This window comes from Centruroides sculpturatus, unplaced genomic scaffold, assembly GCF_000671375.1.
Source record: "Centruroides sculpturatus isolate CEXI.00-Female unplaced genomic scaffold, Cexi_2.0 scaffold1679, whole genome shotgun sequence".
Lineage (NCBI taxonomy): Eukaryota > Metazoa > Arthropoda > Arachnida > Scorpiones > Buthidae > Centruroides > Centruroides sculpturatus.
In genome coordinates this window covers 58,723-76,775 of record NW_019385898.1, presented here as the reverse complement: position 1 = coordinate 76,775, position 18,053 = coordinate 58,723, and the positions used below count along the sequence as shown (strand labels likewise).

Sequence of the window (18,053 nt, the reverse complement as noted above, 5' to 3'; positions counted from 1 at the left end):
GTACTTTTGTTTTAAATATGGATAAGCTTTAGGTTTACTTAATAATGAAATAGAATATACATTTAAATGCATTTAGAATAAATAGAATAATTAAAACTGCTATAAATGTATGTTCCATTTTGTTATTGAGTAGACATGAAGATGATCCCAATTTGGATCAAAAGCATTAGTAAAATAAAAAGTTTTGCTAGTTTACAAGATTTAGCTTTATTATTATTATTTTATTAACCAGTTTAATGAGATTATTATTATATATTATATATACAGTTGTTTACAAAAGTTTAAGACCACACATAGAAAAACCAGATCTAATAGAATTTTATTGCAGGAGCTTCTTAGTGATCATACAACAATTCTTCTTATCACATGGCCATCACATGGAGAGGTATTTTCAGGCAACCACTCCTCTTTCAGTCAGTGAATTCTCCAGAACTTTAAACTTACTGATAGCTTGATGAACAGCTGTCTTGCTAATGTTTACTCTAGAACTTATTTGACGTTCAGAAAAACCAACTTTATGCAGTGTCACTATTTTCCTGCCCTTTTTGCAATAGTGAGTGAATGTTTCTTACCCATTATAATAATTAAAGTACAGTGCTGTCTATACCAAAATCGAGTCAACAACTGCCGATAAACTGCATGTGCTTGTTTATTTATACCAGCAGAATGCATCTGATGCAATCAATACACGAGATGAGGTAATAATCTATGCAAATGGTGAAATATGTAAAATACTGGAAAATGGCTAGTGGTCTTAAACTTTTGTAAATGACTGTATATATATATATATACAGTCATTTAATATTTAAANTTTAAAAAAAAGCAAATACACAATGTTTTATCAAAAATTAAAAAAAAAAACCACTTTGTATCATTCCAAGATTTTTATATAAAAGAATTAGATTAAACTATCATCCTAGTCATGGAAAAATTCCATACTTAAAATTATGATGACGTTTTGACCTAGTTCTTTTTCAAAAAATATGAACATAATGCAATTATGATTTATACAAAGATTGCATTTGTGGAGCATGCAACTCCTATGCGAGTTATATCACAATTGTGATGTATTTAAAAAAGAAAACTATGGAATAACTGGTTTTAATTGCATCATTAATAAACATTTCTAGAATGTAAATGAACATTTAGATATATTAAGTCCAATTTTTAAACAATTAGCGTAGATAGATAATAAAATTTAGAAAAATTTGCAAATGCTATATAAAATAATTACTTTCTTAAAAGATTCAACTAAAGTGTATCACACAGGTAACCTTCATTATCTGTATAATATAGTTCAATGCAGTCTTTCAATTTCTTGTGTAAGTGCTCTTTTAAAAACAATTTTGTTGCCTTAGACATACTTGTAGTGCATTACTTTAAATTTTACATATATAATGAATATCAAAATTAATTCTATTTATATTCCAAGATTACATTTCAAAATCATGTAAAATAACATCATATAAACCACAACTGTAATTTACTTTTAAAGAGAGAAAAAAGGAAACCACATCAAAAAAATTAAACATAAAACCAGGGCTGTGGAGTCGTGTAAAAATCTACCGACTCCAACTCTGACTCTTCCTTACCATTCGACTCTGACCAGGGGAGGACTTGTTACTGAAAGAGACCCAGAAATTCTTATGTCATCACGTGACCTCAGAACAAAAGATTCAATAAATAGAGTTCTAATAAAGATAGAGCGTAGAAACTTTTTATTCCAAAGCTAAAAAACTTCTCTAAGTAATATATAAATATGTATTCAATAATTTTTACTTTTCAGGCTGTTATATTTAACAGAGGAAATGTGTAGCGCTCGGTCAAAAAATGACCCCTCCCAAATTTTTACATTTTTGGATTCAGGACACCTTGAAATTTCAAGATATGCAAAAGATTTGAGGTTTTTTTCTATATGTGTGGATGTTAGACTGTGTGGGGGGGCATGATTTTGTTCATTCTGTTTGAAGCCTAATAATTTCTGTGGTCAGAGTGGTCAGAATCGGAGTCAGATGGTTTAACACAGGAGTTAGTTATTAAGCATCAAAGTGGTTGAACTGAATCATGTCCCTTACACATTCTAACATCTTAGGCAAGGACAATCTTAATTAACAGGTTTTACTGTACTATTATAAAATGGCAAAAAAAGCTTACTTTGAGGGTAGAGACGAGTTTTATTTTATTTTTTTAAATTTTGAACGCTAATAACGAGTAAAATATTCATAAGAGATATGACACATGACCACTTTTATGTCTTCACCCTGTTGACCTTTAATTAATAACCAAAATTTATTAGTATTAATGCCCCTTTTTACACAAGCTACAGTGCCACATTTTGTTCCTTAAACTTTACCCATTCTGAGATATTGTTTAATATCTCAGAACAGAAAATAAAGAAAATAAATAAATTAGACGCCAACACACACGCGTACGAATTTTTACCCTTTATTGACTTTTTTGAGGGGTTCGGGAGGTCTCCAAATGTGTAGATTTGCAAAAAGAAAAAAAAAAAAAACTTGGAGGGTCAAATTTGACTTGATTTCAACACTTTTCTGTTTTATATACATAACAAGTTGGTAAGTAAAAAGGAGTCGAAGTCAGCGGATTTTTTGACGACTCCGACTAAAACACCAAAACTCTCCATGACTCTGACTCCGACTCAACTTCACAGCCCTGCATAAAACAAATGTTCTATTATTCAATGTGAGAGAAGCATAATAAAATCATGTTGTTTATTTCATTAAACAATATTTAAAAGTTAATGCAATATTGTATCTGAGTCTATTTACTAAGAAGGAAGTATATAACAGACCCAATACAAACTGAATAAATTTAATTTATATAAATAAAATATATTTACAAATACTGTAAATATTATACAAGTAAAAATATAAGAAAATTAAAATATTAAACAAACATTGACCAACATATTATTTATTCTTCCTAATGTTTGCAGCCATCATACTGCATACAAACTGAATAAATAGAGTATCAGACACATAGAATGTTATTTTTTTGCATCAAATATATGTTCAAATTTGTAAATTCAAACTTGATTCAAATATGTTAGCTTTTTTAAATAAATGAATATATTCAAAATTAATGTTTTATACTTTTATTACTATATTTACAGTAGAGTCCCATACAATGCGGGGGATTTGTTACGCATCATAGGAAACTGCGTTATCGAAACCTGCATTATCATATGATTTATGAAAGTTTAAACCTTGGCCTATAAGTTGAAAAAAAAACATATACCTCTGATTGACAAAATTTGAGGGTGTTGTTTGCTTTATTTGTGCATTGTACAGGACTCTACTGTATTCAATTTGTATGCAGTCCTAATGATAGCTGCAAACATTGGAAAGAATAAACAATATGCTGGTCAAGGTTTGAGTAATATCTTGTGTTTATATAAAACACCAGTTAGGAAAGTCACAAAAAAAAGAAGGAAAAAAAATTAGAAATATTAAAAATGAAGTAAAAGTCATATTTTTTGTCACTTAACTATTCATATAATAGCATATTATTGTAGAAAATAAACTATTTCTAAAATACAGGTAGCCCTCGGTTTATGCCGCAGTTCCGTTCCTACAAAAGCTGGCACAAATCAAATCAGCATAAAACAAACCCATATTTACAGTGAGGTATAGGGTTAGGTTCTACATAAGTGAAAAATAAGCAAATAATTTTGCTTATTAATACAATATAATACAAAATGCATATAAATTTAATTTTTAAAATGTATTTTATCATAAAATAAAGTGAAATGTTTTTTATTAAAATATTTTAGTTTTGGATCTCTTACATTTTTCAGAAAAAAGTATCCATATTTAATTAAATTCCTGATCCATCAGAGCGATATTCTGTAATTTAGTGATGAGTTTCAGAGTGTTCAAAACAATGTAACTATATTCTTTCATGAGTTCCTCAGAAACCATTTGAAAGAATATAGTTACACCATTTCTAACATGTGGGAACTCGCCATCTTTAATTGTTTACATTTTTGTTTTCTTTCATTGAAAATTTCAGAACATGGTCGAATGGATGCGATGATGCTCCTTTTTACATTTGCACTTTGCTCCCAATCATTGTCTAACTCACAAAGTTAATCTGTCAAACTTTCCATAGTTGAAAGGATACGTTAACCCAACATAGAGCTACAGACGAGCGGAGACACTGATTGGTTGACCACCAGTCGCCCAATGTTTTCCTGAACAAACTAATACGGGATACATTCATTGGCACTATAGATTCGTACGCCATTTATTGGACTATTAAGTTTAATAACTTGACTCATGGGTACCTAAACGTTTAGTATTTTAATATTAATTTAATGCAAATGTATACATACCCAATAATATTAAACAGAAAAAATAAATATATTCAATAAAAACCTTTGTTTTAACAAATCTACAATGTCGCGGCTCGGCAAATATGTCAACACTGAAATGAAAATCAGTCTAGCATAGGGAAAATCGGGGAATTACACCGTGAAATGGTGAATTGCGCAGCGGCATTATTGTGAATCAGCGTAAACCGAGGGCTACCTGTACCTTGTTCAAGTATATTTTGCTATTATAATGATTAATGGGCTAATTTTCATAACACTATCTTAAAGTGAATATCATATTAAAGTTAATAATAATCTTTTTATTCACTTCTCAATGCATCTAAGAACCCTAAAATCAATTATATTATAATTAATTAATTATCCAATTGTGTTAATCTTAGAGAAAAATTCAAAAAATAATAAATAATCAAACTTCAAAAATCCTCTGAAGAGCAAGACAATTTTGAAAATAATAAACATGAATATAATTCGAAAGTGCTATATTAGCAAAATGCCTTAAAGTAATGTATGTTTGTATTAGATAGTCCATGAAATATTCTTGAAAGATTTTACAGCTTTCTAAGCATTTTAAGAATTAATAAACGTTGTATGAAAATTAACAAATGGATTTTGACTTATGTAAAAGAACTGAGTTTTAGAAAGATATATTTGTCTAAATAAAATAAACTTATATTGAGATTATCATATAATTTTGTATAAATTCTATGAATATTCCAGTGTTAATTTAAATAAATCAAACTTGTTACACTATTTATATTTTATATAACACATATTCTATTCATGTATAATTGACTTACTTCATCTGGCCATCCAAAAATTGAAAATGGAAAGAGTCCAGAAGAAAACCATGTATCCAATACATCATCATCTAATTAAGGAAAAAGTTATTTAATAAATTTTAATTTAACAACTTATGTTAATCAGATTATCTTGAAATATAGATCTCATTCAATATACACAAAAGAAATTTTGTTTCACTAGACAATTTATTGCTATTATAATATGAAATTAGTATTTATTGTAAACAGCCACATTTCAATTGCCTGTAACAGGCAATTGAAATATGGCTGTTTACAATAAATACTTTGTTCTTGTGGCTTGTTCCACAAGAACAAATTTTACTCAAACTTTGATGAAGATTTGTGAATAGAATACATTCTGTTAGTAGCTTCTATTGGTATATGAGGTCTGTTCAAAAAATACACAGACTGACGTCATAAAACAAAATGTACTTTATGTAGACGTTACATGTCTGGGTCCTGTTCAAAGTACTCTCCTTCCCAATGCACACACTTTTCCCCAGAGTGTTTTCACTTGTTGAAACGGTCCTGGTACGCTTCTTTAGTAATGTCCTTCAATGCCTTCGTCGCATTTGCCTTAATCTTGGGAATCATCTCAAATCTTCTTCCTTTCAAGGGTCTTTTGAGTTTGGGGAACAAGAAAAAGTCACAAGGAGCAAGGTCAGGTAAGTAGAGGTGGGTGGGGAAGAACAGTGATCGAGTGACCATTCAGCCCTCAAAAGTCAGGAGTTCTGAGGGCTGAATGGGCTGGAGCATTGTTGTGATGGAGAAACCAGTTGCTACTTCACAATTCTGGCCTTTTGTGACAGATAGCATCCCTCAGACGTTTCAGAACTTCAATGTAGTAACTCTGGTTCACTATGGAGCCTTGGGGGAGGTACTTGTGGTGAACAACACCCTTAGCATCAAAGAAAACTGTCAGCATCAAGTGACCTTTGACATTGGATCAAACTTGGCGAGCTTTTTTGGGTCTGGAGGATGTTTCACCCACCCACTGGGACAAATGGACCTTTGTTTCAATGTCATAACCGTAAACCCAATATTGATCACCTGTTATGATCAATATTGACAAGAAGTTTTCATCTTTTTCTAGACAATCAAGCAGTTCCCGACAAACCTGGATGCGATTGGCTTTTCAATCGTCCGTCATCAGGCATGGCACAAATTTTGCAGCAATGCGGTGCATCTTCAATTTTTCGATCAAAATTTCGTAACAAGATCCAACTGATATCCCACACAATTCAGTAAACTTCCCCTGATGGTCAGACATTGCCTGATGGTCAGACATTGATTTGCCTGCATCAGGGTGTTGATTTTGTCAACAGGTGAGTCATTAGTTGATGTGGAAGGACATCCAGGATGCTCATCATCTTCAATCGACTGTTGACCACCCTTAAAACATTCATGCCACTTGAAACATGCTGTATGCTTCATAGCAACATCACCGTAAGCCATGTCAAGCATAGCAAATGTTTCAGTCACAGATTTTCCAAGTTTAACACGAAATTTCACAGCAAGTCATTGCTCCATCAGGTCATTTATTCTGAAATCTGACAAACAAAAAAATCGCACTTTACTAAAAACCGCATAGCTAATCAACAAATTAAGATATCTGTAATCGGGAAACGGCTTTATCACCAGACAATCTGTACAAACCTAGTGACACCAAGCGGATTCACCTGGAACCAACTGGAGCCACGCAATTCAAACAGTCCGCGTAGTTTTTGAACAGACTTCGTATCTGAATTTTTCACTTAAAACTTGTCTTATCCTACCAAGTTTCTTGCTGTAATTGTTCTTAGTCAAGGAACTATTGGACAAAAAAGTTGGTTGTTTAATCACTGTGCACATGAGATGCCTTCATGTTTTGGCTTATATCTCAGGAACCATGTAATGTATGCAGCTAATATTTGCATGGCTTAATTTAAGATCCTTAGCTACCTTTGTGCCAAATTTCATTGAAATCTGAGAGGTCAAGATGGAGACTTCGATCACTTGATATTGAATGATCCTATAGTTGTTATCAATGAAGTAGTAATAACATAAATGTTTTTATTAAAATTAAAATTATTAGTAAATATCATAAAAAAGTGTATTGGAGAAAAGCAATCAAGGTTATTTTCTCTGTATTTTATAACCGTTCTTGTTGACAATTTGGCTTTAAAACAACTGTCCCCACATAGCTTCTCAAATAACTGTTTAAATAAAAATGAATCTCCATTCATTGCCAGTACATACTCATAATCTTCAGATTTTTTTTTGTAAATATATATCAAGTCCCAATTATATCTATAAACTGATTTTATTAATTACTCATAGAAGAGAATATGTTATGAATTAAGAAAACTTTTTATTCTAAATGAAAATTTATAAATAATGGATAATTTCATATTTTTCATATGTTTAATAAAAAATACTGTATTACCTTGTTTTAACTTAATTTTATTTTTAGAAACTTTAAACTTTTTTGCTGCTTTTTCTAAAGCTTCCTCTTCTGTTCTTCCACTGATCCAATATTCATTATCTTGTTCCTATCACAGAAGAAATTACTATTTACTGACTAAAACACAAATGATAAAAAGTTATTACTGTTAAAGCGTAACATCAAATGTTTTCTGAAAAATGGAATAAAAATTGTGTCTTCTATGCCAATGTAATTTAAATATACCAAAAACAATCAGCAATTTCTAGATGAAGTTAGCTCAATTGACAAATACTGTCTTTGTCCATCTTTACGTAAAGGACAAATGTCTAAGTTTTGGATTATAAACAATAGGTTGTGCTAATGTGTTGTTTATGAAGCTCTTTTGGAGAAGTAAAAATGACATCTAGTAAGCAGAAAGCTTTTTGTGTTCTGCAGTTTGCATGATGTTAGTAGATAATCACTGTTCAGCGTAATTTCATAGAAAATTCCAAATTAATCTACGACAGCTCAGAGTATCTGTAGGTGGTATCAGCAGTTCAAGAAGACACAATGTCTTTGTAAATGAATAAGTCCAGGGCAGCCAGGCATGTCTGCAGAGAATGTTGAAAGAATGAGAGAGACTTTTATACGCAGCCTGAAGAAATCAACCTATCATGCTAGTCAAAAATGGGGATTACTCAGCCTACTGTTTACCATGTGTTGAGAAAAAAATTGTTATGAACCATAAATTGTATAACTTGCAAGTACTGAAGCCTACTGATGAGCTACAAAAACTGAACTTCTCCCTTTACATGCAACAGGCTATGGAGGTAGATGGTATTCACACTTGACTTGTTTTCAGTGATGAGACCATTTTCCATTTAAAGGCCGTGACACACTAGGCAATTTTTGTGGAAGACATGTTGCCTAGTGACAGAAAAACCTGGCAGGGAGTCAAATTGCTTTAACTTTTGGGAGACGAAAAGTCTCCCATTGCATGTTGTAACAATGGGCGCGCACAGATTTATCATGCAAGTACAACTCTTTTTTTACAACACAAAAATAAAAATGGAGGACAGTCGCTCGTCGATAGTTGATAGGACATGATGTTTAATTTCATTAATTCAATAGTAAGAACCAATTTATGGTATAACCACACTATTCAAAAATATCATGACTAGGTACAGGTACAGGAAGAAATGTCAATCATATGACTCCAGCAACTTATCTCCTTGTGTGTCTGGACTAGTGATGCCATGAATAGTGATTTTGCCAAATATCGAATACTGAATATTCGGCTACGCTCTCGGCCGAAGTGCTGAATATTTGGTGGCCGAATGTTCGGCAAAATATGTGTACATTTCGCAGGTATGACCTGTCTCATTGTGGTGGGTGCAGTAGTGACACTGTGGGCACATTTGTTTTATTTGTGAGTAGATTGTGTCACAACATGCATTATTTGTTCATTGTTACATCAAATTGTGTTACTAATAGTCCTTATTACTAAAAATATATCACTGTTTGTATCACTTTATATGAAAACTGTTCGCCTACATCAAACAGCAGACCTTTACAAGTGGTGGTCAGCAAACGCAAAACAGTATCCAAACCTGACAGAATTTGCTAAGATTTATCTATTGTCTCCCAGCAGTAGTGTATATAGTGAGAGGCTATTTTCAGAAGCAGATATAGTTTATGAGGAAAAGCACAATTGTTTGCTATCAACAAATGCTGAAAAAATTGTTTTCATTCATCACAACGTACCACTGATAGCTTTTAAGTATTAAATGTAATAATTTGTGATTAAAATAAATATGTTTTTGAGTAATATGTGCATTTTTTTTTCATGATTTGATATTCGGTATTCAGCCGAATAGTATGCAACATTCAGCCAAATACCGTATATTAAAAAAATTAGCCGAATAGGCCGAATACCAAATAGTAGCCGAATGTTCGTGGCATCTCTAGTCTGGACATCTTGAACATCAACAGGTTTTTGTCACTCAGAGATATGTCTCCAAGGCGAGAAATTGCCTAGTGTGTCATGGCCTTAACTAGCAGAGTGAAATGTCAAATTGTTTGCATATGAAGTGCTGAAAATCCTCATGCATGCATTGTACAGGAACAGGACTCACCCAAAATGAGCATTTTTTGTGCACTATCTGTATCAAAGATTTACAGACCATTCTTTTTTACAGAAAAAAACAATGGCTGGCATTTCATATTTGAATATGTTACAAATCTGGCTTTTTCCCCAGTTGAAGATGATCTTGCACTCAGCATTTTGGAATGTCATCACTCTTCAACAGGTTAAAAAATAATTTTAAATACGTTTTTAAAGGAAGTTTTTGTAACCTTCTGCTGAAGAGGGAAGGTAATCTGAATGCTGAGTGCCTAGAACACAGATTTGTGTTACAATAAATATTTGATAAACAAATGTTGTCCTCTGTTTTTGTGCTTCTCCTCCTTGGTGTTACAAGTCCTTAAATAAAGTAGGGTTCTTGTGGACATTTTATAATACTTATACAGATTCAATATTTATTTGGTGTCAATAAGGAAGATAATTTCTTTATTATAATTTGACTATTGAGAATCTTCAAAACTGTATAGAACACACTGAAGATAAAAAAGAGACCTTTAATGATTTCATTAGAACATCAAGCAGCAGAAAAAAGTGAAGAAATTTTTAATGCAAGACAACACTTATCTGTTATAATATATTCTGAATATATTAAAATCTATCTTATCCAACGAATAAAAAAAAATCTCTTGTAAAAAAATCTTCAGATTTAAATGTATTAGACATAGTTTTGTAACTCTTACTCTTGCAGAATTATTCTCATATAAATTTCTGATCATCAAAATAAGATGGCATGGGAATCCCTGTTCTGGAGAGTGGGGCATAATTTGTGCCATTTTAAACAATCAAAGGCTTTGGTATAATCTATGAAACAAAGCTAAGCTTTGACATTAAATTCATAGGCTTTTTCAATGATTTGTCGAGTGTTCAAGATTTGTTCATGAGTTCCTTTACCAGGGATAAACCCCGACTATTCTTCAGCTATTTCATGTAATAGGAAGGGTTTCAAATGTATATTAATTATTTGGAGCATTACTTTACTGGCATGGTTAATTAGGCTGATAGTTCTGTAGTTACTACAGTCTGTCGGTGCACCTTTTTTATAAATTGGAATAAATATTGATTTACACCATTCCTCTGGCCATCTCTTTGTAATTTCTTAATGTATTTATGGTTTTTTCTACCTCTGATTTAAGAACATATGGTTCAACTTTCCCTGTTCATCCATTCTGAAGTTGATTATTACCATTTGTTTGTCCAATGTCTTTATAGTTTCTCACAATACTTCCTCCAGACATCTGCAATCCCTTCTGCATCAGTTATGATTTCATTTTCATCATTTTTAATTATTTGTGTGTGTGGTTTGAACTCTCTTGCTAGATATCTAACTTTATTGTACAGTTCACGAGTCTGATTATTATTTGCATGGACTTCAATTTCATTGCATATACTGTCAATATGATCATTTTTTGTCTTTCTTACAAGCCTTTCTGATTTTTTTGTCTAGCTCTTTCTTCTTTTCATCTGCAACAATTGCTGAAGTTAATAATTTTTTCCTTTCATCTATGAATTCAAGGGTACTATTTCTCATCCAATGTTTCTTTTTTTGTGGCTGATGTTGTGTGGTGCATTGTTGTACTCCAGTTAAAATCCAACTTTTTGTTTGTGTCCATAAATCATCTAGGTTGTTTGTAAAGGATGGAGGGTCTAAATTTCGGAGAGTCTGTTGTAAGATTGAACTAGCTGGAGTTGATCTTTGATATTTTTGTTGTATGGAGTTTTGATGTTACTTCCTCTTTTAGCAGCTTATGATCAGAGTTGCAGAATGCTCGAAGTCTTGCTCTGACTTTATTTACTGATGATCTCCATCTTGTTCTTATTAACATATAATCAATTTGGTTTTTATATTCACCTGTTGGGGAGGTCCAAGTAGAAAGACACCGATAATGGTGTTTGAACATGGTGTTAGTTATTGAAAAACTGTTATTGATTGCAAACTGAAGGAGAGTCTATTTCCTCTCTCATTTCTGGTGCCCAGTCCAAATTGTCCTCTAATGCACCATAGATTATCATTTTTTGTATTGCCTATCTTAGCATTAAAATCTCCCATTATCATCAATATGTGCTTCTGTGGTATTTTTGTGATGATATTTTCAATTTGTGTGTATACGCTGTGTCCACTTCATCGTCCAAAGCAGCCAAAGTGGGCATATAAACCTGAATAATATGAAGTTTTATTGGCCTGAAAGAAATTGTAATTTTGATTATGCAGTCATTGATAGGTTCATAGCCTTCCACAAATTTTGTTAGGCATTTGTCGATAACAAAGGCCACTCCATTATGCCTATTTTTGGTTATATCTGAAACATATATCGTGTGGTCAATTTATCAAAATGACCACTCTCTATCCAATGTGTTTTGGAGATGCCACAAATTGGTATATTCTCTCGATTAAGCTCTCTTTCTACTATGTAAAGCTTTCCAGTCTGTAAAAGTCCTCTTACATTCCAAGTACCTAAGGATAAATTTCTCCTTAGATGTAATTTTAAATTTCTTCCAGATGCATATTTTGTCTGTGGTGCCTGGTTGCTTATGTCCGCACAACCTTTAGCCTATTTCATACCAAATGACCTGGAATCAGTTTGGTGCCAGTTGCTGACCAGATCACCATGCATATCATTGATACGATCATTGCTCATCCTCATCATAATATTCTCATGGGAAAATAATCAGGTGGTTTCCCATTGCCTGCCTGATATGTTGAATAAAAATGGTTTTGAACTTTTATATATACAGTTTAACCCTCTTATAACGTCATCCATGGGGCTGGCAATTTTTGACGTTATAACCAAGTATCGTTTTCTGCAGGGTCATAATTTCAGTCCCATAAAAGTATCAAGTGTGTTTAAGAATCTATTATAAAATTCATCTAATTTAATATTGTATGTATAAAAGTGCAAACTAAATGTTTAAATCAACTTTATTTACATTATTATGTCTAAATTTACAACGATGTAATTAAAAATTTCAAAAATTACCTTTTATAAGAAAGTTTTATTTGTCTCAAGTTTCGATAATGGGTGCACTTTCGGTTTTGAAAATAATGTCGAATCAAAAGGCAACAAAAAGTTAAATTAAGCAAGAAGTCCAACATCTTTCACTTTTAGGTTAAATTAATGTATACCAATTAAAAAGAAACAATTAAAATACTCACTTAAAAAAAGTCAGTTATTTTAGATTGTAGGCGTTTTTCACCTAAAAATTGTTTATCAATGTCATTTTCTAAGTTGTAGATTTTGTTCATTATTTCCGATGAAGTTTTAAGAGACCTGTAAAACATTTTCAATAATCTTATTGCATTACTCGCTTCCCTGGTTGACAGCACTGCAGTTTCTCTGTTTGATGTTTCTTCATCATCATCATCATCATCATCATCCACATTTTTTTCGTCTGAACATTTAATTTGCTCAATAATATCTGCATCTGTATAAAATTCAGATGTTATTAAATTTTCATCTACACTCTCATATTCAGTAGCAGCAGATGACAAAAATTCGCTGTTTTTTGAACTCTGAAGTGTTTAAATTAATTCTGATAGAGGAATGTCGTCGTCGTCATTATTGTCATCTTTCGTAAATGTAATAGCTGTTTGACTATTACACAATTTTGCATGGTAAAAACAGTTTGCTATTATTAGCGAACTAACCTTACACCAAGATTTTTCTAAAAAATCAACTGCATCTAATAAAGAAATTGCCATTTTATTTTTATCTTCCATTTGTTATAATTTTTTGTAAAAGAATTTTTCTGAAATGAGATTTAAGGCTTCTTATAATTCCTTGATCCATTGGTTGAAGTATGCTAGTACAATTCAGAGGAAGGAATACAAGTTTGATGTTCTTTAAATTTTCTAAAATTGGATGTGCTGGGCAATTATCGAGAAGGAGTAAAATTTTTTTTGTTTACCAATAAGTTCTCTATTCCATTTTCAAATTTCTTCTTCAAAAATCTCAGATGTCATCCATGACTTTTTGTTCGCTTTGTAATTTACTGTAGTGTTTTTATGTTTTTAAAACATCTCGGATTCTTTGATTTTCTTATTACAAGAAGTTTTCTTTTGTCTGTACCAGTCATATTAGTGCAAGCAAAAATTGTTATCCTATCTTTCGCAAGTTTTCCACCAACACACTTTTTGTTTTTAAATTTAAATGTTTTATCCGATAAAAGTTTGCAAAATATCCCAGTTTCATCTGCATTATAAATGTCTTCATCTGCATATTCTCCTCTTAATTTAGGCCACACATCTCTTAACCAGTTTTCAACGTCCAGTAAATTTACATTTTTTACTTCTCCACACACTTTCCCAAAACTTATGTTATGTCTTTGTTTGAAACAGTCTAGCCATCCATTAGAACATTTAAAGTTAGTATTGCCTAATAGTCATCCAAATTCTGCTTTTTCCATTAGTATCGTTCCATTTAGTGGTTAGTTAGAACTTCTGCATTGGTTAAACCACTTAATTAGAGCATCATCAATATTGGCTTTTTCACATAACTTAATTTTTTTCACTTGTCCCTTGCCATCTTGAAAACTTTTCAAAATTTTCTCTGTTTTTTATTATTGTGCACACTGTAGAATTTGCCAAACCAAAGTCTCTGCATACATCTGCCTTTTTTCTTCCACTTTCAACTGCTTTAATTATTTCTACTTTGCAGTCTAACATTAACACTTTCCTTTTTAAGCTAGCCATTTTACCTGATTTGATGCTAAACTACAACACGAGTTTGAGAGCTATGCAGACTAACCCACTGTCATGTTGTTTAAAGGAGTGGCGAATCTCACCCCACCAAATCAGGTGGTGACAGTATCATCCACAATCGTTCTAGGAAGCAGACTCTGACCCTAGGACTGAACATGTAGTATTTTCTTTGATAAATAAAATTCATAATCTAATTTTGTAAATTTGAAAGTGCTTCAAATATGACATTAAAACAGAGTTTTATGTCATTACAAGTGGGTTTTTTAACATTATCTAGTATAGTAAAATCGTGGGACTGATAAAAATTTGACGTTATATTAGGGTTGTTGTTACATCTGATGTCGTTATAATCGGGTTAAACTGTACATTTATATAAAAAGGTGTGATAAAAAACAAGAGAAGATGCAGTTCAGTTTATTTATCTTTATATTTCAAATTAACTTCAATGTCCTAAATTTTTAAATATGATATATTTGATTTTACAATATTTTCCAATTATCAGTGGACATATTTTGACTTTTACATAATTTATTGAGGTTGCAACCTCAAATAAAAGGCTGAGCCTCAGTGTATTTTAAATGAGTTTCTTATATCAAAAAGGATAAGGGAATATGCTGTTTAGATTATCTGAATTATATTTTTAATGAACTTTAATGTCCTGAATTTTTATGTATAATATATACAGTATGTAATAATGTAATTTTTATTTTATTGTGAAAGTTTATTAAATTGTCAACAATATGAGCATTTTTTCACATTTATTAAACTTATAAATGCATTATATTTAATCTGTATAATTTTTTTTTCAATTTTATAAAGTGTATTTTTTTGGATTTTCTATATAAAAGAAAAAATTTTATTCATATACATTTTATAAATATATAAATAAAATAATGCAGCAGATTGAAAGAAAAATTTTTGCAAAACACAAAATTTCATTTAAAAATAAATAAATTTAAAATGAAAAACTTACTAACTATAATTTATTTAATGATATTACTTAATATATAAAATAAGATAAAATTATTTTAATACTTACAGTTCCTTGAGATATAAAGGGATCATCTACTGTTACAAAGTATGCTGGAATTCGATGACCCCACCATAACTGTCGAGAAATACACCAATCCCTAAAAATAATTGCAACACAAATCAAAACCAATTAGTCTGATCCCATATCTAATAACAGAATTGCATTAATTATAATTAGGTAATAAAATTAGAGCAATATGTAAAATGTCTGTATTTCATAAAAATAAATTTTAAATAATCAGAACTTAATTGAAACTTTAAGCAATAAGAGAAATGTTCCAATGTAGAAATTATTTAATAATTTTTCATTGATAACAGTCATGATCTGATATATAACAGCTAAGATATGTAACCAACTGTAATTTATGTGAACTTTTAGTTCCTGAAAAACTAATTAACTTAGATGGCCAAGAATGTTTTAAGCATCAGCCTATCACTCCAGAAAACCAGAGATTAAATCTGGTGAGCAACTTTTCAGGAATTTTTCACAAGTGGATGTGTCAGGCCAATTTTTCAGAACCTAGCAACCTCCATTGTGGGCCTGGATGAACTCACAATGAGTATGAGAAAAAGATCCTCTTATTTCTCACATGGTGGAAAGAGTCAAAAATGAAAAAAAATTTATAAAACGAAAATACAGTAGTCCCAGAAACTTGATCTTCAATAATGTGACATTCCATAAAATCATCTTGTTGTCAAAAATAAATAAATAATAAATGTAATCTAATTCTTACATCTATAACTTAACACTAGGATAAAATAAGTTATTGTTCTTTACTAGTGACACTTGATAATAGCATCAATTCTGTGTGTTAACAAAGAATATAATTCCTTTCCAAGATGCCACTGTAAAACATCATGACATCAACTTGAAAGTAGCCATTAAACAGCCAATATTTTTTTAAATTAAAATTTAATGGTAAGTAAGCTACTAATGATATGTAGTTAATATGTATATGAATCTGCACATGTAATACTTTTATGAAAATTCAGCTATTTAGACTAGTATCATAGCTTTCCATAGTCATTTTCTATAACTCATCACCTTCTCAGTCCACATTAAGTGGAATTTGTGGGACTCTATTGTACTAATTATAATTTCATCATTATTTGCAATCTTCTATTAATGTTATAATTTAATATATAATAAAGTTTTTCAACATTCTAATTATTTCAAATTTGTATGCAAATAATTATTGATTACTTAAGTGTTTTGAATTTAAATAAAAATTATAATTTAAAGTAAAGAAATTTACTTTTCTTTTGAAAAGAATTATTATAATTTCCTGCCCATTATCTGTAGCAGCATATAATCTGTAGAGCAAGTTTTCATTGATAAAAAAATTTTTTGTCATCTAATTTGCACAATATATAAACATCTTACAAACCCAATGTATTAATAATCATCCAACCATCAGCCAAATTAATCTAGCAATATTATGCATAATATTGCCTGATTAATTTGACTGATGGTTAGATAATTTGCTTAATTGTTTATTTGCTTCATTGGCTCATCAGCAATGAGATAATGCAATTTGTAAAAACATTTAATAAGAAAAAGTATTCCAAAATTTAGAAAAGAGACTATATGATTCATTTTAAAACAATACAATAAAAATTTAAAACCCAGAATTATGAAATGCAGTAAATCACTAATTTACAACCTCGTGAAGCTGGTATATTAAAAAATATCATTTTCAAGTTCAACACAATTGATTGTACTTAGTAATGGCATGGTATAACAATTACATGATAACTTTAATACTGCAATGGATAATAAATGCATATTATTTAACAATAATGTATAAATTTATTCATGTTTAACTACAACTCAGATTTGAACTATATTAGACTCAAAAACTGATAACAAACCTTTTTTTTCAGAGTTGCTTGATATAGAATTATCATTCTAATCTCAAATTTATAATAGAATTAAATTGAATTTTATTATTACATCACTTTAAAAAATTAAATAAATAAAAAGTAACAATAGAAATAGTATTTTCTTAGAACAATGTTGCCGTTGAGAACATATCACACAGGAACACTTTCAGAGGAAAAAGGTTGTTTTATTGGTGTGAACAGATATGCATTTCGGGCTTAACACCCCTCTTCAGTCCTGAGATAGCGACAGTTAAACCAACATGACTCATAAGAAGATATACATGTAGTTGAAAAAGAAAAAAAGGAGCTAAAAGTTCTTTTGGCTCCACACATATACACATTAGGTTAGTATAGCATGTGCTGTAGGATGTGAAATAATTCTGATAAGATGTACAAAGAACATAGACAAGATATGAGAGGTTAAAAGGAAGTGAGTAATCCTTGTAACATACCTGTATGACTATGTAAGTTAAATATCTAGAGCTAAGCTTAAAACATATTTTAACAAAGAATAGATTGGAGATGTTATTTTTGTATGGCTAATTGACGTGTAAACAATCATATTCCATCTGCTAGTAGAAGTGAATATACCCTTGCCCATAACAATAAGATACCTTTCATGTTTTATCATGTTGAGAAGACTTCTTAATTTAACAAAAAGTAAAATGATTTTACTTTTTTGATGATATAAAAAATTGTCACAGATTATATACCATAGTTATAATCCAAGGCATTAAAAT

General features: G+C 30.7%; 1 protein-coding gene across 1 annotated transcript in view; it reads right to left on the bottom strand.

Moving 5' to 3' along the window:
* LOC111612468 (valine--tRNA ligase-like) overlaps positions 1–18,053 on the bottom strand; it is a 77,481-nt gene that overhangs the window by 25,298 nt on the left and 34,130 nt on the right. The window contains exons 16-18 of the mRNA XM_023353681.1: positions 15,437–15,527; positions 7,580–7,685; positions 5,152–5,222 (exon numbers count right to left, since the gene is read on the bottom strand). Coding sequence (XP_023209449.1) covers positions 5,152–5,222; positions 7,580–7,685; positions 15,437–15,527 — 268 coding nt within the window. The remainder of the gene's footprint in view (positions 1–5,151; positions 5,223–7,579; positions 7,686–15,436; positions 15,528–18,053) is intronic.